At 39.2% G+C, this 22,196-nt stretch overlaps 1 protein-coding gene across 12 annotated transcripts in view; it reads left to right on the top strand.

Annotated features, from left to right (window-relative positions):
* Window positions 1-22,196, top strand: part of MGA (MAX dimerization protein MGA) — a 59,457-nt gene that overhangs the window by 23,717 nt on the left and 13,544 nt on the right. For 11 of the 12 annotated variants that reach the window (XM_042813461.1, XM_042813466.1, XM_042813464.1 and 8 more), the window contains exons 7-17: window positions 161-259; window positions 1,178-1,827; window positions 2,453-2,810; window positions 3,781-4,004; window positions 5,004-5,144; window positions 5,545-5,677; window positions 7,041-7,561; window positions 9,006-9,291; window positions 10,992-11,621; window positions 12,142-12,462; window positions 13,389-15,073. In XM_042813461.1, coding sequence (XP_042669395.1) covers window positions 161-259; window positions 1,178-1,827; window positions 2,453-2,810; window positions 3,781-4,004; window positions 5,004-5,144; window positions 5,545-5,677; window positions 7,041-7,561; window positions 9,006-9,291; window positions 10,992-11,621; window positions 12,142-12,462; window positions 13,389-15,073 — 5,048 coding nt within the window. The remainder of the gene's footprint in view (window positions 1-160; window positions 260-1,177; window positions 1,828-2,452; window positions 2,811-3,780; window positions 4,005-5,003; window positions 5,145-5,544; window positions 5,678-7,040; window positions 7,562-9,005; window positions 9,292-10,991; window positions 11,622-12,141; window positions 12,463-13,388; window positions 15,074-22,196) is intronic. The other variant, XM_042813471.1, reaches the window with a different exon arrangement.

Genomic DNA, 22,196 nt, shown 5'->3' on the forward strand with positions numbered 1-22,196 from the left:
ACCCTGTTAGTTTATCTACATTACACTTTAGTTCTTGGAGATGATGGATTATTTGACAGAGCTGTCACATGTATTTCTGAAAAGAAATGAACAATTCACTAGGACATTTGTAACAATCAGTCTTGATTTATAAACTGAGGCTAGCTTTCTTCTTTTCCAGATACTGGATTTCCTTTTGTTTCCAGAACAGGAAAGACAAATGATTTCAGAAAGATCAAAGGCTGGCGAGGGAAGCTTCATGGTGCTTCTAGAAATGAAGGTAGAAAAAGCAGAGCGGGATTAAAACAAAAGTGATGAGATGAGATGAGTGCAGATATTTCTAAGATCGTTGTCTTAACCTTGGAGAGATGCTGCAGTTCAGTTATAGTGTGTGTTTTAATGAGAGATTTATTTTTGTTTTGAGACTCTCTTGAATATTGGTACTACTTCCATGAACAGCCAAGAATGAGCACTTACGAGGGGAAAAAAGAAACTGAAAATGATAAAACAAACAGAATCAACAGCAAAACATATTCTGTTTTACACATAAGGTTTCAGTGAAAATCAAAATTGTAATAGTTTTGTTTTTGTTCATCAGTTTTGGATTAAGCTGGGGAGCAGTATAGTAAGTCCAGAATTCTGATGCCCTACAGATTTGAAGTGATTTTCTTTTATGTTGGATGTATTTTTAACTCCAGTTAAGTGAATACTTCTGTTCAGCTACTTTGCCCTGCCTCAGAAAGAAATGAGTACTTAGCAGTTTGCCAGGTCTTACTTGGAAATTAGGTAAAATATTTCTGTTGTACTCTCTGCACTTGAATACTGTATCGTGTTGGGGTGTTGCAAATTTGTTCTGGTGTTGCCAGGTACGTTGTAGGATACATGTTTAGGACAAACAAAAGGAAGCTGCATAGAAGCACTGATTCTTGAAGACTTTCTCTTTTTGTGAATGAATATACTTTCCTCAAAAAGAGTTGTTTGGACTGCTGGCTGTGTTTCTGATTGAGCTTATATTTGATATTTGTGTGTTGTATGCTTAAAGGAATTACATACATCTTTAAAGAAGTATTTACCTCTTCTGTACTGTTTAGTTGCAGTAAGATTTAAATGTGTGTGTATGTATACGTATATATATGTAAGATAAAGCCTGTCAGTATGCTTTCCCAGGGGCCAATTAAAATGCTCGTCATTTATTTAGGTGGCAGTTCAGAAGGTTCTTTGAAGAATCGCTCAGCATTCTGTAGTGACAAGCTGGATGAGTACCTGGAAAATGAAGGAAAGCTGATGGAAACGAGTATGGGATTCTCTTCTAGCACGCCCACTTCCCCTGTGGTGTATCAGCTTCCCACCAAGAGCACTAGCTATGTGCGAACGCTGGACAGTGTTTTGAAGAAGCAGTCCACCGTAATTCCATCCACATCTTACACGTTCAAGCCTGCTTCTCTGTCATCTACCTCTAGGAAGGCAAGGACTCAAAACAGGCAGACATCTTCAAACAGTAGAGGAAGATCATCCTACAAGCCTATACTGCCTTCGCCTTTTCCTGCCAAGCAGAAACAGAACTTTTCAGCATCAGTAGAAAAGGCTGCTAAGTCTCTCTCGAGTAGCTGTTTGACTAACCAAGCAGATGGTTTCCTGATGCCAAATCTGGATGAAAACATACTGCCAAAACAAATCAGTTTGCGCCACACACCACAACAGCAACAAGCAGCTCGTCCGCCAGGTCTGTCTAAATCTCAAGTAAAGCTAATGGACCTGGAAGACTGTGCTCTCTGGGATGGCAAACCACGAACCTACATTACAGAAGAACGAGCGGATATCTCCCTGGCTACTCTGCTTACAGCTCAGGTAGGTAGCAATACTTTTCTTTCCTTCAGTACTGTTGTGTTTTCAATTATCTGTAGTTACTGAAGCTGCCTGTGGATGCAGAAAATAAGACTGAAGCTGCTAATGAGCATGACAAAACATGTTCTTCCTTTGTGTTGTAGCCTTTATATTGGAAGTTCAGTACAGCATGTGGAAATACTAACTGTATTAATAAGGTGTTGATATGAATAATTAATTATGAATTATCTCAACTTCCCTGTGAAAAGTTCTAATTGATACAGTTGCTATTCAGTAACTACATTTCCTTATTATTTGACACTTATTTTTTTCAAATAAAAAAAAACAAACTGAAACAAAACAAAAAACATCACGTAACTTTGATGTCAGATGATAAACTTGTGCTTTCTTCGCAGCCCACTTCTTGAAGAGGCTGTTCAGCTGTCTCAAGTTGTGTCTCAGAATATTAAAATGTAAAATCTCCTCTATTGTATTTTTTCCATACATGTGACAAATTTTTGTGGATAACCAGACCATGTAATAGGAGGGAGTTATAATTCTGAATGAACTTGAAATAGCAATTTCACATTTGCTTGATTTCACAGTGCTAAAATTTCAAGTGTTTACTTACTATCTAAAACTTTTTCAGGCTTCTCTCAAAAACAAACCTATCCATAAAATAATACGACGACGAGCACCTCCTTGCAATAATGATTTCTGTCGGCTGGGTTGTATATGTGCCAGTCTAGCACTGGAAAAACGTCAGCCTACCCATTGCCGCAGGCCAGACTGTATGTTTGGGTGTACTTGCCTGAAGAGAAAAGTACTGGTGGTGAAGGGTGGATCAAAACATAAGAAAATTCTGAAAAAGGCTGTGCGTGGAAATCTTGTGTTGTATGGATCACAAGAAGAACAGCAAGGGGATGGAGATGTGGAAGAAGAGGGTGTGGGAGAAGAAGATGAGGTGAAGCAGAAAGACAAGAAGAAAAGAAAAAAAGTGGAATACAGTGAGTATTGCTGGGTAAAAAGCAATTTCTTAAACTTCTCTGAAATCAGCTGTCTTGGCAGGAAATTTTTTTAGGTTCTAGTAGAGATCCCATTACTAAATCCAGAAATGGGAATGAGCTCTGAGAGATCTCTGCAACGCTTATCTTGGTGTAACTGACTGACAGGTAATCACACCTTTTCCCTTTTAGTAACTCTTACCTGTTACAGGCTTTTTTGCATTATTCAGTCATTTATCTTGCTCAAATAACTAGTTTCTTTTTGGTAATTTTAACTTTCTCTGTACTCTCTAAATATGTTCAGGGACTAAGTATATGAAATAATTACTGCTATAGCTGTTGGTAATCTTTACTGTTTACTACTCTTTCTCTCCCTCTTAGCAAGTAAGCATCTGGAGCTTTATTTTCAGTTCCTGTACATAACTGTATTTCACTGACTTTGGTGGAAATAGTTTAGAGTGGTTTTAGATCTGTCCTAAGGTATGTTCAGAAATATGACAGAAAGTGGCTATGGACTTACAGCTTTGTTCTAGTAATAATTTTATCAGCGGTAAAAAATGATGCTATCTGGTGTTCCACTGGAGTAAATACATTTTTATGTGTAGTTGTGTTATCAAGTATGTTTTTAGATGTTTGAAATCTGTGTTTGCTGTCTTTTAAGATCCCCTGCTCTGTAGTGGTTTTTTAATCTGCTATCTTAGCACAGCTAGGAAGCAGTGGTTAGCATGGAGTCTTTCTCATTTTCATTTCCTGCATTTGTGGACAAATCCCTGGTGGCTTCTCACTAGAATTTGAGACAAGAGAAGATACCAGCATTATCTTCTTAATTCAGTGTGAATTAGTTACTGGTATATGGCTAGACTTTAGACTGAAACTAAAATTTCCATTACTGCCATGCTACATTAATTTTCACTTGTGTAAATTACTGGGTTTTTAAAATATATCACTGTTTTTTTTTTTTTCTTTTTCCCAGCTATCTGTGACTCAGAGCCAGAAAAGCCTCTTAGGAATTGTCCATTGTGGGTAAAAGTAGAAGGTGAAATAGATCCAGAACCTATTTATATTCCAACACCATCTGTTATTGAACCAGTTAAATCTACAGTCCTGCCTAACCCAGAAGTTGTGCTTTCTGGTAAACATAGATCTTCCAGTGGAGTGAAAACAGGCAGAGTGTACACTCCTAAACCCAACCCCGTGGTAAGAAGTGGGATAATGTTAATTTTTTTATTTATTTATTTATTTTAAGCTGAAACTTAAAGCAAACACTGCCAAAAACTTCTGTATATTTTAAATAAAATGAGATAAAAGGCATGTTGATAAGCTAGGATGAATTGACACATACATGTATCTATTTAACTACGTTAGTCTTCTGTTGAGAATTTATTTAGCAGTAAATTCTGTAAATACAGTAAATACTGTAGCAGTGAGAAAAGTGGTAATGATTTGCTGATGACCTCTTAAATAATGCTGTAATATATGCTGTTTATGGGTAAAATGATTACGTGTCCTGTAGTGTTTGTAGAAGTTACTATCTACAGGATGTAGCCTTGTTAATAACTTGTGGAAAAAGTGTGAATAGTGACTCAGAGGATCACTGTGATTGTAGAAGCTTTTGTGTTCTTGTTTGTGGCTTCATTGCCGTGTGCTAGGAATCTGTCTTTGCCTCTCCTCTCCCCTCACCTTTATCTAACACAAGCAATAGCAGTCATAGAGGAAGAATAGTAGTGAGGTTGAGTCTAGTTATGTTTAAAGAAGAAAATGTGTCAGAGTTGCTGCTTAATATATATCAGATATGGTTAAGTGGTGAATGACACTTCAGGACTTCTTTCTCTGTTGAGAAGAGAATTTAAACAGGTAGGTTTTTTTCCTGTTTTTCTTCCTCTGTGTAATTTGGGAGCAATCTGTAGACTCAGCTATGGTATTATAGTGTGGCTTGGATTGGAAGTGAGATTGGTAGATCCTCTAGTTCCAGCCCCTCTAGCTGGGGTTGCTGCCAGATTGTATCATTAGATCAGATTGTGTAGGGCCCCATCCAACCTGGTTTTGAAAGCCTCCATAGGTGGGGCAAGAAGAAAGATTCAACTTTAAATACTTCTGATATTTTCTACTGTAGCGTTAATACTCTTTTAGAAAGCGAAAGTGTTTTATAGATCTGGTGCACATCCAGAATGGAGAGGTTGTATTTCTTTTGTGTAGATTCGAGAGGAGGACAAGGATCCTATCTACTTGTATTTTGAAAGTATGATGACTTGTGCAAGGGTTCGAGTATATGAGCCTGGGAAGGAGGAAAAAAATCAACAAAAAGACCAAAAGGATTCACAGAGCTTTCTTGTAAAGGTAAGAATTTACAATGTGTCCAGCACGTATCCTGCAACAGGTAGGAATATTGGAAATGGGAAGAAAACTTTTTTGCAGGAGCTTCCACATAACGTGGGGGCTTGGCTTTTATTTGACGGTGATGTAGTGACAGGGACCAAATCAGCATGCAGTGATAGTCAGCTTTCCTTGTTACTGTGATATGAATTGTCTTGTCTGTGGAAATTCCTGGCTGCAAAACTCATTACTGCATGAGTCTTAAAATTGCTGTTAGAAGATGAACGTTTTACTTCTGTCAAAGTTAAAATGCTTTCCAGGGTTATGGATGATAGCATGATGAACTAGTGTATTTTGTGATGTGATCTTATTGGGGAAGAGGATAGACAAGGATAATATTTTGTACTTTTTTTTCTTCCCACAGATGTATGAACAAGGACTTCCGTCTTCAAAGAAGGAATCTTCTAAGAAAGAATTATCTAAAAAAGAGTCTTCTAAGAAAGAGTCTTGTAAGAAAGAAACCAGTGAGATAAACAAAGACCCTGAAAAATGCGGAGGTAAGAGCTGAATCTTGAGTGTAATTGAGTGTGTTGATAGTTTTTTGGCTTTAAAAAAAAAAAAAGGAACTATTGATGAAATGAGTGCATTTGCCGTGGGAGTTTCTACAATTGCCAATAAAAATCTTATGATGTGCTTGCAGTTTCTTGTTTTCTTAATCAGTCGTGTGTCATGTGGGAGATACAGCAGGCTAACTACCAAGTACTTGCCATCGTTCCAAGGTTGAAATGATTGGTGTTACAGTAGCTCATTCAGAGTAAAAGATTGCATTATACAGCAGACTTGTATATAAGGATGCTAATTAGATACCTAACAAGGAATGGAAATCAGAGGGTTCCCTCCCTACTTTCATTAATTTTTAATTACTGAAGAATTAATAAGTTTACAAGTGGTATTGTGAATCTTCGACCCTCGTGTTCTCCACTTAGAACTGTATGGGTCAAAGAAGTGCCTCTACTCTATATGGAGCTGTTTGATGTTGAATTATTTTAGTTGGAGTTCAAAGGTTGAATTGAGTTTTTGCACTACGTTATGTGTGAATATGGCTTTGAGTTTGTAACTCATGAAGAGTGAGGTTAGGCATCTTTATCTCTTTCTGTTTGAAATGGCCCAAATCATGTCGCAGTCCTTAAAATGAGACGTACTCAAGGCATTCTATCATCCACTAATGAAATACGGCTGCCTTTTTGAGCTGATTTTTTTTTTTTTTTTTTTTTTTTTTTTTTCCCCCCCCACTGTTTAATGTATGCAACAGCATTCTGTGTTTAAGGATCGGAATGGAAAAATAATACGACTAGTTGAAAATACTGATGAATTGGTAGGTCAAAATTAAAAGGACCAGGACACAGGGCTCAACATCCTTACAGTTTTGCAAAAAGTGACGTTGGATCTCCAATGACAGCAAAAGGTCGTGCTTCTGTTAAACATCTTCCACAAAAGACAGTTCTGCTAGTGGCTTGTCTGTCAAAAATAGCATTATAGGACACTGGTCCTTTTCTGACTCCAAGAGAAAAGTGCCATCTCTGGAATATAATCAGTGATGCTTTCCATTGCGTATTGATGTTGCTTGGAGATGTTACATCCACACACTGAAACAGTCCAGCTTTGTTTAGCTTGTGAGATGCAACGGGATACAACGTGAGATGGTATGGCTACAGAGAATTAACTGTGAGAAACAGTTACCTTAGTTTTGCATTTTTGCTTGCTTGTGAAGCTCTGCAAGGGGAAGTGATGTTTTGAACAGTTCTTTTTACTTGCCCTGCAGCTGAGACAAGGGTGGAGGTGGGCAGAATAAAACTGTTTGAATATCCAGGTGATTAAAATGCCACAGTATTGCAGAAACCTATTTCAATTCTTTCTCAGAGAAAAGTTCGTGGTCTTCCCATAGTGAGGGGGACTCTTCCTCCGCCTCCTGTGTTCATCCCACCACTTCATGTGCACCAACCAAACTTATCGAGATTATCTCTGACTGCAGCTGGAATGAAGATTGCAGTAAGATATTGACCATCCTATCACAGCACATCAACAGTAACATGCCACAGTGCCTCAGAGTGGGTAGCCTCATTATTGAATTGGCTTCGGAACACGAGGCTCAGGATGCAAACAACCCTCCTGTGTACTCCTCCAGAGTGAAAATTTCAGTGCCATCCTACCAGGACAGTGATGAGAAGCCTGAGTCACCTGACTTGGAGACTCCCGATAGTGGAGTGCCGCCATGCAAAAAAGCAGAAAATGTAAAGCTCTTTCAGGCTTACACATTGGACAAGCTGCGGGAGAAGTTGCATGGGGGCAAAGGCTTGCCTTTTTATGCAGGAATTTCTCCTGCAGGAAAGCTGGTTGTCTACAAGCGCAAAGCTAATATGAGCCACTCAGGCTTGATTCAGGTGGGTCCCTCTGCCTTTACTGTGGAGATTAGATTCAGTTTCATCCAGTATCCTAGAACCCCCTAAAGAGAAGAACAAACACTCTCTTAATTTGTCTTACCTAGTCTTTTGACTGTCCAGACAAGATATCTTCATATCCAGTGACATTTTTGCCTCTCTGTAACCTTGTCCCTTTCAACAGGAAATCTGATTCCAAGTCTGAAGTCTGGTGATTTAGGTTGGTCTTTTGGCCTTTTAGGTCTTGGTGGCCCAAGCACAGAATCTTTCTCAAGATCTTGGAGCTTTCGAAAACTCTCTGCAGATGCATTTGGCAGATAACACTTCTGAATAAGTGGCTGTCAGAAGCCACAGAAAGAATAATTTCAGAGGAGGTGTGTACACTGGGACAAAACTTCAAAAGGAAACTGTAAACATTAAATTGCTTTTGATTCAGTTTGCTAGTGTTGACGAATAGCTTGTTGTCTTCTGAGTGTATGTTAGTGATGAAGAGACTTCATAAAATTAAGAGCGTGTCATTTCTCTGCAGTCTCGTGCTGCCAACTTGCTGTTAGGAATTGCTGGGAGGAGCTGTAGGGCTAGGATCTCTTCTTTTTCAAGGATATTTTGTGGTAGTAACACCACTTGCACTGGAGGTATATGAATTAGAAAATGAGAATTGAGTTCATTTGTGTAATGCTTTGCAGATGCATTGCCCTCACAAAGAGAAGCTCGCAGAAAGAGCAACTTAGGGGCAGACTTCCTGTTTTAAAGAGTAAAGGCCTTTTTCCTTATGGTGTGTTAAAATAAGTGGCTTTTAGAGGTTGCTACTGAACAGCCTGGAAGTAGAATGCAGTACTACCAACCAAATCAATATGAAATTCCTGTTGACCACTAGGCTTACAGCCTGATATCCAGAAAAGTTTGTTTCTTCTCTCAGTTACAAGTGCAGCTCTGAATGTGAAGTTAGTCAATTCGTGGTACAGTACAGGCAAGAAAAGAAAGCTGACAAAGCTTTTGCAAAGTCCTTAGAGTTTTGTCCCGATGTATATGTATGTGTTCTTTCTTCTGTAATGCTAGGTGATGATAGGGTAGAGAATTTTATCTAAAATCGTCCTCATATTTGGAAAACCACTCAACTCAGGACTGCAGTGTATGTAGGAGAGGTAAAACGCGTGCTAGCTTCCCTCTACTTGATTTTAGTGATTTCTCATGTTCCTTTGGACTCTGTGTTTCTGTTTGAGAGTCTTGAGTAGCATCTAATATCTGTATTACAAAGATACAGCAGAGTTGCTTGAAGATACTCTGAGCAGCAGGGAAGTTAGGAGTTCCCAGTCTGAATTGTAATGTGGGTCTTTGTTTTTGTTTTTTGAAAAGGACGCTTGGAAGTCCTGTGGAATGAAACACCTCTCCAGAGGTGGTGAATTAGCATTCTTTTCACAAAATTTCCCTTTTCCACTTTTTTCAGGTTAATGATAAAAGGTATCCTCAGGCCAAACTGCTTTTGGGACAGATGGGGGCATTACATCCTGCCAGTCGGCTAGCTGCTTATGTCACAGGCAGGCTGCGACCCACAGTACTTGATATCTCAACCCTCAGTACTGTGATCTCCAAGGTAGCATCCAGTGCTTCTGGGACACCATCAGTCCAGGTGCCCACAACATCAGCTCCCAAAACTACATCTTCCATCAGCACTACTTCAAACCCCAGTGTGACGACTCTGAAAGCTCTTATCCCACCACTGAGACAGATAGGTAGGTTGGAACTTATTACTGTATTTTAAATTGCGTGAAGGTAAAATAAAAAGCAAGTATACAGCATTGCTGTTGATTTCTTTGCAACAGTGCCTGCTGCCTTTGGCTGACTTGCCAACTAAGCTGCCTCTGCAATAAATAACCTCTCTAAAGCAGAAAGTTTTATTTTGACTTCAGAATAAGACTAGAGGTGTTGACTTTTAGTTATTTTACTAACAATACTAGAGCATATTTTCAAGAAACAAGGAAGAAGGGATACAGATACCCATTGAGCTTCAATTTTTTGTTTTGAGAGTTTTCTTACTATGATTTTTTAATTGCTTCTCATCAAGCATTGAAATTAAAATGAGGGTTTAAAGTGCGAAAGGATTGCTCCGAGCTGTAGTTCCACAAAGTTTGTTTTTCTGATGGTGTTGCACTTAGAATTGGAACTCATGTGACCAGCAAAGCTGCATGAAGCAGTGCAGTGAAATACAAGATGTCCCAAGTCTGGATTAGCAAAAGAACAGATGTGCAGCCGATAACTACACTGGCCTGCAGTCTCATTGGATTTCACAAGCTAAACAGGGTTGGACTTAGCACACTTGAAATTTTTTCCTTTATTTTGTCAGTTTTTTCTTTTTCTTTCTTTTTTTTTTTTTTTTTTTTAAAGGAAGGAATATCAGGAAAAGCACTTGGTACTTGTATCTAAGTTGGTACTGAAGTGCTTACCCAGCATGGCAAGAGATGAATTTGCTTTTAAATACCGTGTTTAGCATGATTTTAAGCAACAACAACAAAAAACATCGAAGAAAAATCTAGTTCCCAGCCACACATTTCTTCCATCTTCACTAAATACCTGAAGAAGTTTTGCAAGAGAAAAGGATGTTACCTGTGTCCTGGCAAAATGTTAACTTTGGTGAATTGCTCTGTTTCCTTCTGCCTAAATTTTCCTTGCATTGTAAATAGCTGTGTTGTTTTTCTCTTCCTGTGATAAAACCAGTTGTGTTATGTGTTTATGCACTATTGAAAAGGTGGCTGCATTTCACTGATGGGTGAAGTGATCATTGCATATATATGTAAGTTGGGCTTACGCAATGGTCTCTGCATTGTTGTACTATGTATTAGGTTCTGTTTCTGATCTGTAGGCATCTGGCGTGATGCAGATATGGTATTCTGATCCTTGGAGAGCAAGAGATGAAGGGAAGCTTCCCAGTAGTGATTTCTTCCTATTGGTTGAATTTGTCCCATGCTCAGATGCACAAATGTCACTGCAAAAAGGAGGAGGCAGGACAAAACTCTCTTCCTCCTTTCTCTGTGGCTTATATACAGTCAGAAAATCAAGAAGCAGTGAAAAGAGGAACATGGAAAAAACTACTACAGGAAGAATTGGAGATTTAGAACGTAGTTTGAGCCTGTTATTGCACCTAGCCATTTGTTTCCTCATACTGAAATTATAATTATATATTCATAATTTCATGATAAAGAACAACACCTCAAGACCTAATTTTTTTGTATGACCAGGAGGAGATGCAATAGAATATGTGCATATTTCTAATATGTAAGTCATATTCAGGACTGCTGTGAAGGTTTCAGGTTAATTACAGGGTGTTCTTAAAGTGAGTGGAGACCGAAATTCATGATGAAATGACAATTGTTGTGCCTGAAGAACAGCAAAGAGAAATCTATTAAAATTTTGACCTGCAAGTTTTTATTTGCAGCTGCTCGACCCTCACCTGGTGGTGTGTTCACAAAGTTTGTGATGAACAAAGTTGGAGTTCTGCAGCAGAAGATTCCTTCAGTGAGCACATGCCAGCCTCTGTCAGGGCCACAGAAGCTCAGTATCAGTCCTACACCGATAATGGTTGTCACCCCTGTGGTTCCCACAAGTCTGTCTCCAGCTCACTGCACTATCTCTCCTGGGGTCACTACAGCCACCACCACTTTTCCTGTAACTGTAGAAAGTACCAGTGTGGCACCATCTACTGTGTCTGCTCCTAGCCAAACAAGAGCTAGTGAACCTGCCTCCTCTCCTCCTGCAATTACAGTCACAGGTGCTTCTGCAACACCTGGAACCAACACTTGCACCACTTCCTCATCTGCCACTCCTACCGCCACTGTGAACGTAACCAAAGCAACTGTGGTTGCTGCCCCTGTACCAACTCTGTCACTCCCTACTGTAGTAACAGCACCAACAATTACTTGTCCTGTTATCACAACATCCCCTTCTACAGTTGTTCTAACAACTGCGGTGGCTACGTCTGCGGTGACCACGCCAGCTTCCTCTGTCAGCTCTGTTCCGATAATATTATCAGGAGTGAAGTCAGCTCCTTCAATAGCTCCAAAAAGAGGTAAGACTTGTCTGCTTCAGCGTACTGTTGCAAATGCTCGCTTTTTTCTTTCCTCATTCATTGTTGGGACATGGTATGCAATTGCAGAACCCAATTTAAGTATAGACTCACATGTCTCACCGTTATTTCCAAAATAGAATAAAAAATGTGGTTTCTTAAATGGCCTGTTTTATTCCAACCTAGCCAAAACTACTAGAGAAGGGAAAAAAAAAGTTGTTATCTGGTCAGTATCTGCTATGAAATGAGCTTGAAGTCTCCCATTGTTTCTTGGCTTGTAGAAATATGTAGCACAGTTATTGCTGTGATTGCTATGATTTCCCTGTTGGTATAGAATTGAAGAAGTAGGTGTAGAATTACCTTTTCAGTGTTACTTGGGAGTTTTCTGAGTCATGGTTGACAACTAGACATGCATCTAAAGATCCAGTTGTTTCTAAAACATCTGTGCTTGATTTAAGAATAATGCCTGATTTATAGTATGTTTTCTTAACCTGATTTTATGTAACTTTTGAAAATGTTTTAGAAGATGCTACTCCTCAAGCGCAAGCTGTAAATAAGACTCCTCCAAAGATACCTCCTGGAACAGAGAAACGTGTAGGACCGCGACTGTTGTTGATTCCGGTGCCTCAGACGTCCCCTGCTTTGCGACCATTAAACAACGTGCAACTTCCTCAGAAACAGAGAATGGTTCTTCAGCCTCTCAGAAGCCCTGGTGGTGTGAACCTGTTCAGGCATCCTAATGGACAGATAATTCAGCTTGTCCCACTGCAGCATTTTCGAGCTCCGGGTGCCCAGCCCAGTGCCCAGCCTAACGTGCAGCAGCCAGTGATGTTCCGCAATCCAGGTACAAAGTCCAGGGTTTCTTTCTTGGCTGACTGTTGTGTTACTTAGATTTGTCACACCACGTTTCTATCTGTGATGCTTATCATACTGAAAGTAACAGAGCAGGGTGTGAGTAAAGACTGTTAAGTGTAATTACCCAGAAGTAATGCAACTTCAGCCCATCTAAGATGCAGAAAGTGCAATTAGCAGTTAAATTACCAACACTTGGGAGTTCTTCACAGCAGGTGAAAGGGTCCATGTGTGTGACAAAGGAGCCCTAGTCACTGTATTATCACTTAAATTATCTCCTAATTCAGAAATCATACTTGCTGGAGATGCTTTTAAAGAGAACAAGTTGTTAGCTATGTCTCATTGGACTGAAGTTCTTTCTGATCTGAGGACTTGGCCTGTTACAGGAGAAACTTGCTGCCAGTGGTCTTATTTTTCTTGTTTTAAAAGGAGTTTTGAGTATCTAATCAAATGCACTGATGGGTTTGTTAAGTTGGAAAAGATTGTGGTATAATCACGTGATGTTGTCATATTTTTTCTCTGTGGAAGTTTTTACTGGAAGAAGAAAGAAAAAGATTAAACATTCATCTTTTACTTAAGAGTAATCCCCATTTCCCTGTTTTCTGTAAGTGGGAAAGAATAAAATGGAAAGAATCTCAGCAAAATACAGTGCTTTCTTCAATTAAAAAAAAAACGATGCTTGAGCTTACCATTACATCTGTTCATTCCAGAGTGACCACCTCATTATTTTTTTAAGGAGATGTTCTGTATAAAAACTGAACAGTTTACTTTATGCAGCATCCACTTTTTCACTGAGAAATTGTTATGATGCTGGTTACATTACAATCTATGAGAATGCTGGCTGCTTCTGGTACAGCATCAAGTGCTAAAAGAAAATCATATGGGCAAGTATAAGCTGATATTTTCTTTCCTTCACAGGATCTGTTGTAGGAATTCGGTTGCCTACACCTGCTAAGCCTCCCGAGCCACCTGTATCTTCTGCTTCCTCTGTGTCTTCCACTCCTTCTGTCACAAATTCAACTGTACAAACTGCAGGACCCAAGTCATCCTCTAGGTCCACTCCAGCTACTCAAGCATCTCCTTCTCCTTCAGTAACAAGATACGTGTCACAAACAGGCACTGTGACTCTGAAGATCTCACCTGCTACTACTAATGTGACAAATCAAACCACCACTGAATCAAAAATAACTAGCAACTCAGGTGTTCAGCCATCTTCGAATGCTAATGTCTTACCTTTACAATCTGGTAGTTTTGCTTTACTTCAGCTCCCAGGACAGAAGACTGTACCAAACTCCATTCTTCACCATTTTGCATCTCTGCAGATGAAGAAGGACTCCAAGAAAATAAGCCAGAAAGATGACTCAGGTGCTGCTCAGCAAGCAGAAACAGAGAAGGATTTGCACGCAGAGGAGAGTGAAGTTGCAGAGTCTGAGGCTGCAGAGTCAAGTGGCAAAAAAGAAGAAAAGGAGGTGTCAGTAAACCAGTCAAATAATGTTGAAGGATCAGTGTCTCAAACAATCACACCTGTTGAAAGTTTCACTGCTTTAGAGGCATTTGAGAAGGATTCAAAGGTGCTTGAGGGTTCTGGTGATGATGGCCCCTCTCTTCAGATTGACGTTTCCACAGATGTTATATCTTCTGACCATTCATACATCAGTGAAAAGCCAAATGATGAGGAAGCAGTCACAGACGAGAAAAAGGATTTGGTCTGTTCTGAAAATGTAGGGGCTGTTTCAGCTAACTCTGAAACAGTTTGTGAATCATTAGAATATTCTCTAGTTGCTCCTCTGAATGATGCACATCCACAGGGTCTCAAGGATCAAGAGGCTGTACAGTTGAAGAACCATGGAAAAGACCAAATACATGCTGAATGGGAAGATAAACTAGTTAAGGAACAGGAGGGTGAAGTGCAGGCACATATGAAGGAGAGTAACAAAGCAAGTTCTGGGCAGTCATGGAGGCAGCAAGAGCAAGATATACAGCTGGAGAACAAAAAGGAGCAAACAGGAACTGAACTGCCTCAGAACAAAAAAGAGTTCCAGGATGGTCTTGTGCAGCCAAAAGTGGAAGAAGAGTGCAAGGCCTATGCAGAAGCAGAAAGCTTAAGAGAGAAAAAAACAGGCAAGTCTGAAATAAGTTCTACAGAAGAGCAATGTAATGCTTTGGGAGATAAGCAGGTAATAAGTACTGTGGAAGGCAGAACCAACATAGCCACACAGGAAAGCAGTAAAAACAAAGAGCAAGGTGCTGTTGATTCTCAGGAGGAAATCAAAACAGTTGAAGATACTGTAATACCTGCTAACAGTTCTTGGAGCAAAATATCCAGCATTGCACCTGTTTCAGAAAACAAAAGTGAAGGAGCTAAAGAAGCTGACAGATCTGATATGGGTGACTTCATGATGCCTGGACAGGAGGCACAGGAACCCAGGCATCACAAAAAGAGTTCTACGCCCGCTGCTGATACAACTGATTATATGGAAGAGGAAGATGATGATGATGATGAAGAAGAAGAAGAAGATGAAAAAACTGATGATTCTGCTGATGAGATGCTGGATGGTGCTTCTGATTTCTTAAGTGAAGAGGAAATAGATGTTGAAAAAGTGGTAAGTATTTAACTGTTTATGAAGGGACTTTTTTTAATTGACCAACTATCATGTCTGAACCCATGGATTTGAAAGAAACAGTACAATTGTGTTCTAGGCTTCAGTTTCTTTAGAAATCTTAGATATGGTTTCCAAGTTTCTGACTTTTCCTGTCTTTTCTTTTTTTAATGAGTAGCATTAAGTGGCCTTTTAGACACTGTTTTTCAGTCTGAGTTACATTGAAACAGCTGTAGTAGAACTGTTGCATGTGATGTTGCTATTGTATTGACTAAAGCAACTTGGTTCTGCCTAATATGACATAGGATTCTAAAATGTAGTAACCAGTCTCGTATTTCTCATATATTAAGCTGTTTCCTTTTACTCAGCTTTCATGGTTCTTACTAGTCAACTTTTGTTTCTGGAAGGAATGCTCAGATTGTTCCTTGAATTCCCCTTGAGCACTGAAAGCTGTCATTCTGTGTTTAGTAGAAAGGAAACTGGCTACAGAAGCCACAGAATAAGGGAAGTGATGTGGTTAATATTTGTAAGGTATGTTTACATTTTAATGCTAGTAGAGTTTCTGTCTGATTTCATTCAGAAGCTGAAGCAATCATACACGTAACTACTTCATGTATTTTTGGTGTATCAGAAATAGTGTACTGTTTGTTAAAAAACACAGAGCTGGGTTTTTGTGATCGGTGTAAATGGACGTAAGAAATTTGCCTTTTTGGGGGATGGGATAGAAGCAGAAAGAGGTGAAAGGGGAGAAGAATTGGGGAGTAAATCAAATAAAATACGATAGACCATATTAGTGTTCTCAGAATGTGAAGCTCTAGGTATGTAATTCCAATTATGTAAAGTTCTTTTATCCCTTCTCTATTAACTTATGTCTACTATTGAAAACCAAATTAGACTTTTTCCTCTTATAATGATACCCAGACTAACTCAGTTGAACCAGCAACCACAGCTTTTGAAGAATGTATTTTATTAAACAGAAAAAATAGACAAACCAATTGGTGTACCAGCTCACAATTTTCAGGTGTGATAGTAGCATCCCAGCTGCATGAAGATGATGAAAATGAAAGCATATCTGATTTTTGGAAGCTCTTCCAGTTTGCAAAACTGAGCTGTTGCTGTCTTGTGTTGAGTGGGGTGGTGACAGTGTGACAGTTCTGTATCTTCAGCAGTGTTATCATTAAGTTTAGAGAACTACAGCTCATAGTTGTCAGTTGCCCAATAAATCCTTCAGACAAAGTAGTTTTAATTATCTGTTGTTTACCAACAGATTGTAAATACAGTGTTTTGGTCACAGAGTAGCCTGTTGCCAGGATTGATGTTTTAAAGATCTGTTTTTCTTCTGTCCTCTGAAAGAATGATAAAACTAATTATCAGAGATTCTAAGAAGAATTTGTTTTAGAAGAAGTGCATTTTGCATATTTTGGAAGTGATCAGTACAGTTCAGGGAACCATATAAGGTATTTTCTAAGTATTTACTATAAGTTTATACAAACTTGATTAAACTAGCTTTAGTTATAGAGCAGCAAGGCTGGGCATTGAGATCTTGAAGAGAAATTTTAAAAGCATTTCAGAATTTGGGTGAATTCTTGATGTGTCAGTGTGTGCTGCCTGCAGGTTGAGTTAATATGTCAAATGCCTACTAGAGAATTCAGTTTAAATCTAGGTGAGTAAGTCTGTAGTCTTTTGCACGGGGTGCTTGTTGATAAGAATATATTTTTCTCAATAAGACTTGAAGCAGCCAGGAAGACCAGTTTGGGAGAATTGCAGTTAGGTATTTGTATTTATTTATTTACTTATTCCTACTGATGAGGTCTTCAGTAGATCAGCAGAATGAGTAAAGTACTTCTTGATTGATCATTCCCTTTCCTGTGCTCCTGAGATGTGCTGGTTATGGTTGTTTCTTATTTCTTGAGGAAGATGGGCTGATTATCACTGGTGGCCTGAAAATACAGAACTAAAGTAGGAGTATGAAAGTGGGTTAGTGTTAAGCCTTTTGCATTTCTCTGTGTAGAATTGCTTCTAAGATTATTCCACCTGAAAGACCGCGGAAGAGTTGGAGCTGCTCAACTCTTAAGAGTTACACTCAAGCTTTGTGGTTAATATAATTTGAAGAAGCTTAGAGAAAATTTCTAAAGAGTGGTTTAGGGATCCGAACAAACATCTTCCTCAAGAGAAAATGGCGCTAGTTAAAGTGGCACTCCCGTGACAGTGAGTTGTTCAAGTTTATGCTAGTTCTTAAGGTTGTGAAGACCCAGTATTGAGCGTGTATTCGGAGCAGTAGTCCTTTGTAAAGGACTGCAGATACCTGAGTCCAGTCCTTGTTAATGAGTAGACAGGTTTTTCAAGGTATTTTTATTGCTTCTTATGGAGGAATGTACAGGGTAGTAATTTTGTTTCAAGAGACAAGTATACTTAAAATACAGTTATCCAAGGTAGAAATCCAGACTTTTATGTTGGAGACCTTCAGCCCATTCAGGAAAAAAAATAAAAAATAAAAAATTGCTGTAATACTCCTCTAGCAAGAAGTTATTGTCCAAAAGCATTCTTACCATTGTAATGAACCTCTTTATTTTAATTTACCCATCCTTGTCAGGAAAGTTTGGACAGCTGTGTTGTAGCAGACGTTTCTTTGGTTTTGACTTATGCCTCCTCCCCATAATAAGTTTTACTGGGTAGACACTGGGGAAAAAAGAGAATGCAGCCATGAAAGAGAGAATACAAAAACTCTTAACAGAAGCAGGCTGTTCAGCAAACCTTTTGAGTAGTTGAGAATTCTTAGTTACATTGCAGAGCTTCAGACAGTGCCTCAAACGACAGCAAGAATATGCTTCACGTAGACCATTTGCACTCTTGTTGGGATAGTGCTTACAGGACAGGCTGTGTTGTTATTGCCTGTCAGACTGGCTGAAGTCAGTTTATATGAACAGGTAACAGCATGAATTTCATCTGTTACATTTAGCTGTTAGAAACACAGAAGCACAGTGTGCATGCATCTCCACTAATACTTCTGTTTAGTGAAAATACTGACCGATCTGTCACTACTAGTTTGGAATCTAGGCTGATTTTAGGTATTCAGGAAGTGGTGCTAAAAAAAATCCCGGAAAACTCCAGTGAGACTCAGGATGATCGCTACTTACCTGTATTTTAGCTGTCACTGGTTTTTTTTGTTTGTTTGTTTGTTTTGTTTTTTAGTAGGTTTCCCTGTGAGGTTTTCATTGCAGTAGTGACTTTCTTGCTCCTAATTTTGCACGTTGATGCCCATTAGATTGTTACCTCGTGCTAGCTCTCTGCACTTAAGAAACTCCTGTAGAATTCTCTGCTCAACAAAAAGATGAGCTCCTTAAGATGGGTACCTCTGTCCTTTTTCATTTTTTTTTACCTTGAACTGCATCAAGAGAAGCCTGGGGGTGATGATCCTCTGGGGTTTGGTGGTATGAATAAAACCTTTTAAGTATATCACTGCAAACAAACTAATCAATGTCAGGAGCCTTTTTTTTTTTTTAAATAAGTTCTGGTGCAGTCTCTGAGACATAATGTTAAATGCCTGCTCTCCAAGGCATTACATTAAACGGCTGCTTGGCCTGACCTATGTCACAAATCATGTGTGAATTGTTCATGAGTGGTTGTTTGTTTAAGCTAAGACTTATCAGGAGTTGTTCTGATAGTTTAATGCTATGGATAATAGAGTCCTATAGTCTTGTTTAATTTGCTAGTGTAAAAGTAGCCTCTCATTGCCTGGCAAGGTATTTTCTTCAGAATGTTGTAGTAACTCAGTGGTTCTTAAAACTGTGACAAACCATTATAAATGATGGTAGCACTGTAAGTTTAATAAGCTCAAGTGATATGCTTTTGGATGATCCGAGGTTTAGCAAATTCTGAGGTGTCCAGAGCTTTTGATACAGGCGTGTCACATGTGAGAACTGCAGACACTGTAGAGTACAAGGCAGATCCAGAAATGAAGGATTTCCTTGGGTAGTTTCTAAGGACATCTGTTATCTACCTTCCATCTTATCACTGTCACACAAGACCAACTGCCATTAAGCAATTTGGTGTTCAGAGGGAAGTAGGCTGACAGATGCAGAAGAAGAGCAGACATGAAGAAGAATGTCCTTAGAAACCAGCATTGAAGTGCTGAGAGGGGAAAAGTGCTGATGTTTCTTTAGCAACTTCAGACTTTTAGTGCAGGATTGTTCCTTTTGTGTCCCCCTTTTTTTTAAGGTCAGAGGCCTTTAGAAACTTTATAGCTGCTGGAATGCATTGAGGATAACTTCCCAGTACAGATAGAAGGCCCAGAGGAGATATGTTGCTGGACCTGTTGTGCACCAATGCAGAAAAACTTAACACAAAGATCAAGACTGGAGTTACAGTTTTAAACTAGAAGAGGCTGGATTTAGGGTTGATAAGAGGAAGGAGTTTCTTACTATGAGAGTGACAAACAGGTTGCATAGAAAAACTGTGGATGACACAACTAGGGAAAAAATATTCAGAACCAGATAGGGTGGTGCTTGGGGCAACCTGGTCTAGCAGGAAGTTTTGCTACCCAGTGCAATGGTAAGGAGTTGAAACTGGATGAGCTTTAAGGTCCCTTCTAACCCAGAAATTCTGTGGTTCTCTGAACTGTGGGACTTCAGGAGAGCTAACATTAGAAAGGTGAGGCTTCCACAAGCTCTTTAGAAGTTGAAACCAGAGCAGAAATAATTCATGCTAGGCTACACAGAGAATTTGGCCAATGGAGGATTATTACTACATGTGTTGGATATAGCTGATCTCGTGGCAGAACTTAAGAAGTGAACTTCTTAGTTATATGTAATGGTGATGTATTTCCTAGTACTGGGAAGTCAGGAAAAAGAATTAGAGAGGAAAGACTTTTCATCCTGAAGCGTTCTTGCCTTTGTTGTTAAAAGTAAGAAGAAAAAAATGATGATTGTTCTATGTATGTTTACAGGCAGGACTTGTAAATTTAGAGATATGATGTTCTTAGTGGTCAGTGGAGAGTTACTCTGTCTTCTTTGAAAAATACACTATGCCTCAGGTTTTGAATATTATTTTTCTAGTTTAATAATATGTAAGAAGTTTCACCATGAAAACAACTCTAGCTGGATCATTTCTCCCAACCCTTTGGTTAACCCAAGGCAACTTGTCAGCACTCAACAGCTTTACCATGATAACGGTTCTAATAGAAGTTAATTTCATGGGTGTCTTTTTTTCTCACTCTGAATCTTAGCATCTTTAGAGTGACCCTACAGAAACCCCCTTCCCTGCACAGCTTCACCCTCTTAAGAGAAACTCTATGCATCTCTTGCGTGTAGAATCACAGGATAAAATTGGAACGCTAGAGAAGATATCTGTGGGTTTCCAACAACAAGGGAAGTTTTATGAATGACCAAGGGGAGCAAAAAAGAATTAGAAGTGCTCATAGAGAATTTAGAGAGGAAAAAAAAAAAAAAAAGGCTGTGGAAGCAGCTATGTGTTCGTGTTTCCTGTTGAAGCTCCACAGAAGGTCCACTTCTAGGAAAATGGTGTAATTTTAGTATCTTCCAACTTCTAATTTGTTTTGTTTTGTTTTGCTTACCCTTCCCTCCTCTCTTCCCTGTTAGTAGACCTTAATTTCAGACTCAAGTTTATATTCTTCAGTTTTGTGACCTTGTTCAAATGGATCGTTCTTTGCTTTTCAGTCGGGCAAATGGAAACGCAGTTCTGGCTTGACTGAAAGGCAATTTGGATGCATCTGTCTTCTTAAGAACCGAGCAACTTGATTTAAATCAAAATGAAAAAACATTCACTGAAGCTGAATATTGACAAAGGTTGTAACAAGTGGATAAAATGTGAGAAGCTGTTGAAAAGTTGCTGTCTGTATGGATAAGTGATATTTGTCAAGTTAGATTTTTTATGGTAGGACTTGAAGTTTCTGGAGGCATACAGACCCACTTTCCAGGCATGCGGCAAAGCTGCACCCTGATCACAGGCAGTATGTGTGAGCTATTAAAATATATAGGGAGAAGTGAACGAAGGTCTCATCTGGGTCTCATTTTCAGTAGCCTCCATGTTCTGGATCTCAACTGCAGGCAGTATGTGGTTGGGCCTCTCCAGGTCCCAGCCATATGGTATCTCTTGACTTCATTCTTGCGCTGTCTATCTTGGGGAGCGGTGGTAGCAGAGCTCATGACCAGCCCCACAAGTTCCAAGGGATACATACTGCTTCATTAGTAAAGATGGTGTTTTTTCTCAGTGCTCTGCTCTCCAGCACTAACAAGTCTCGCTTTGTGGGGGAACATTTACAAGGTGCAAGCAATAAGGATTCTGTGGGCTTTTAGGCACAGAGAGTGACAGCAGTTCGTTACGCTTCTGCCTATGCCAGTACCATACTTCTAAAGTCAGATGAGAATTTGGTTTAATTCCTCTTTATGCTGGAACTGTCACTTTTGAGAGAACGAGTGCAGCAGTTCTCCAAGGATAGTGGCTGCTCACATGAGTTCACTCTCCTTGCTCTTTTCTATCCCTTTTGCAAAAAATTATAACAATACATTAGTTTTAAAAGCTGGACTTTTAAAAATGACTTTTTTTCTTTTTTTTTAAACTGACTGGACTTTTATGGACTGACTACTAGGGAGTGTGCATAGCAGCTTGCTGAAGAGAGAATGCTTTTCTGCTTGGGTCTGGATCAGCTGGAGCTGGTAATCTGAGATTCACCTTCCTTTATTTCATTAGTAATTTCTTGATAGTTCACTGTTCAGGAAGAAGTCAGCTTGTGCACACGTGAGTAGTTAGGAGTCTTTTTTTTTTTTTTTTTTTTACATAGAGGACTTTATGTGGTTTCATTCTACTTGAAAACTAGAAGATTCTGTAGGCAGTAATGTGTGTGTTTGTGTAGATGTGGTATACACACATATATATACACACACATTATAAACACATTTACACTTTCTCTCTCTCTCTCTCTGCACATACACACTATATACTTTACTGAAGGCTACATTACCAACATAGGCATTAGTAAAGGAGGGCAGATAATTTTTTACAACAGTTGGTGTTTTCTGTAGCCACTATCACACAGCCATGGAGGATGTTATTGTACAAGACTTTGGAAAAAAACCAGATGATTTTCTGTGGCAGCATGTAGTGGTCA

The sequence above is a fragment of the Centrocercus urophasianus genome, unplaced genomic scaffold, assembly GCF_019232065.1.
Source record: "Centrocercus urophasianus isolate 14NV4802_14NV808 unplaced genomic scaffold, USGS_Curo_1.0 seq_14, whole genome shotgun sequence".
In the NCBI taxonomy this organism is placed as follows: Eukaryota; Metazoa; Chordata; class Aves; order Galliformes; family Phasianidae; genus Centrocercus; species Centrocercus urophasianus.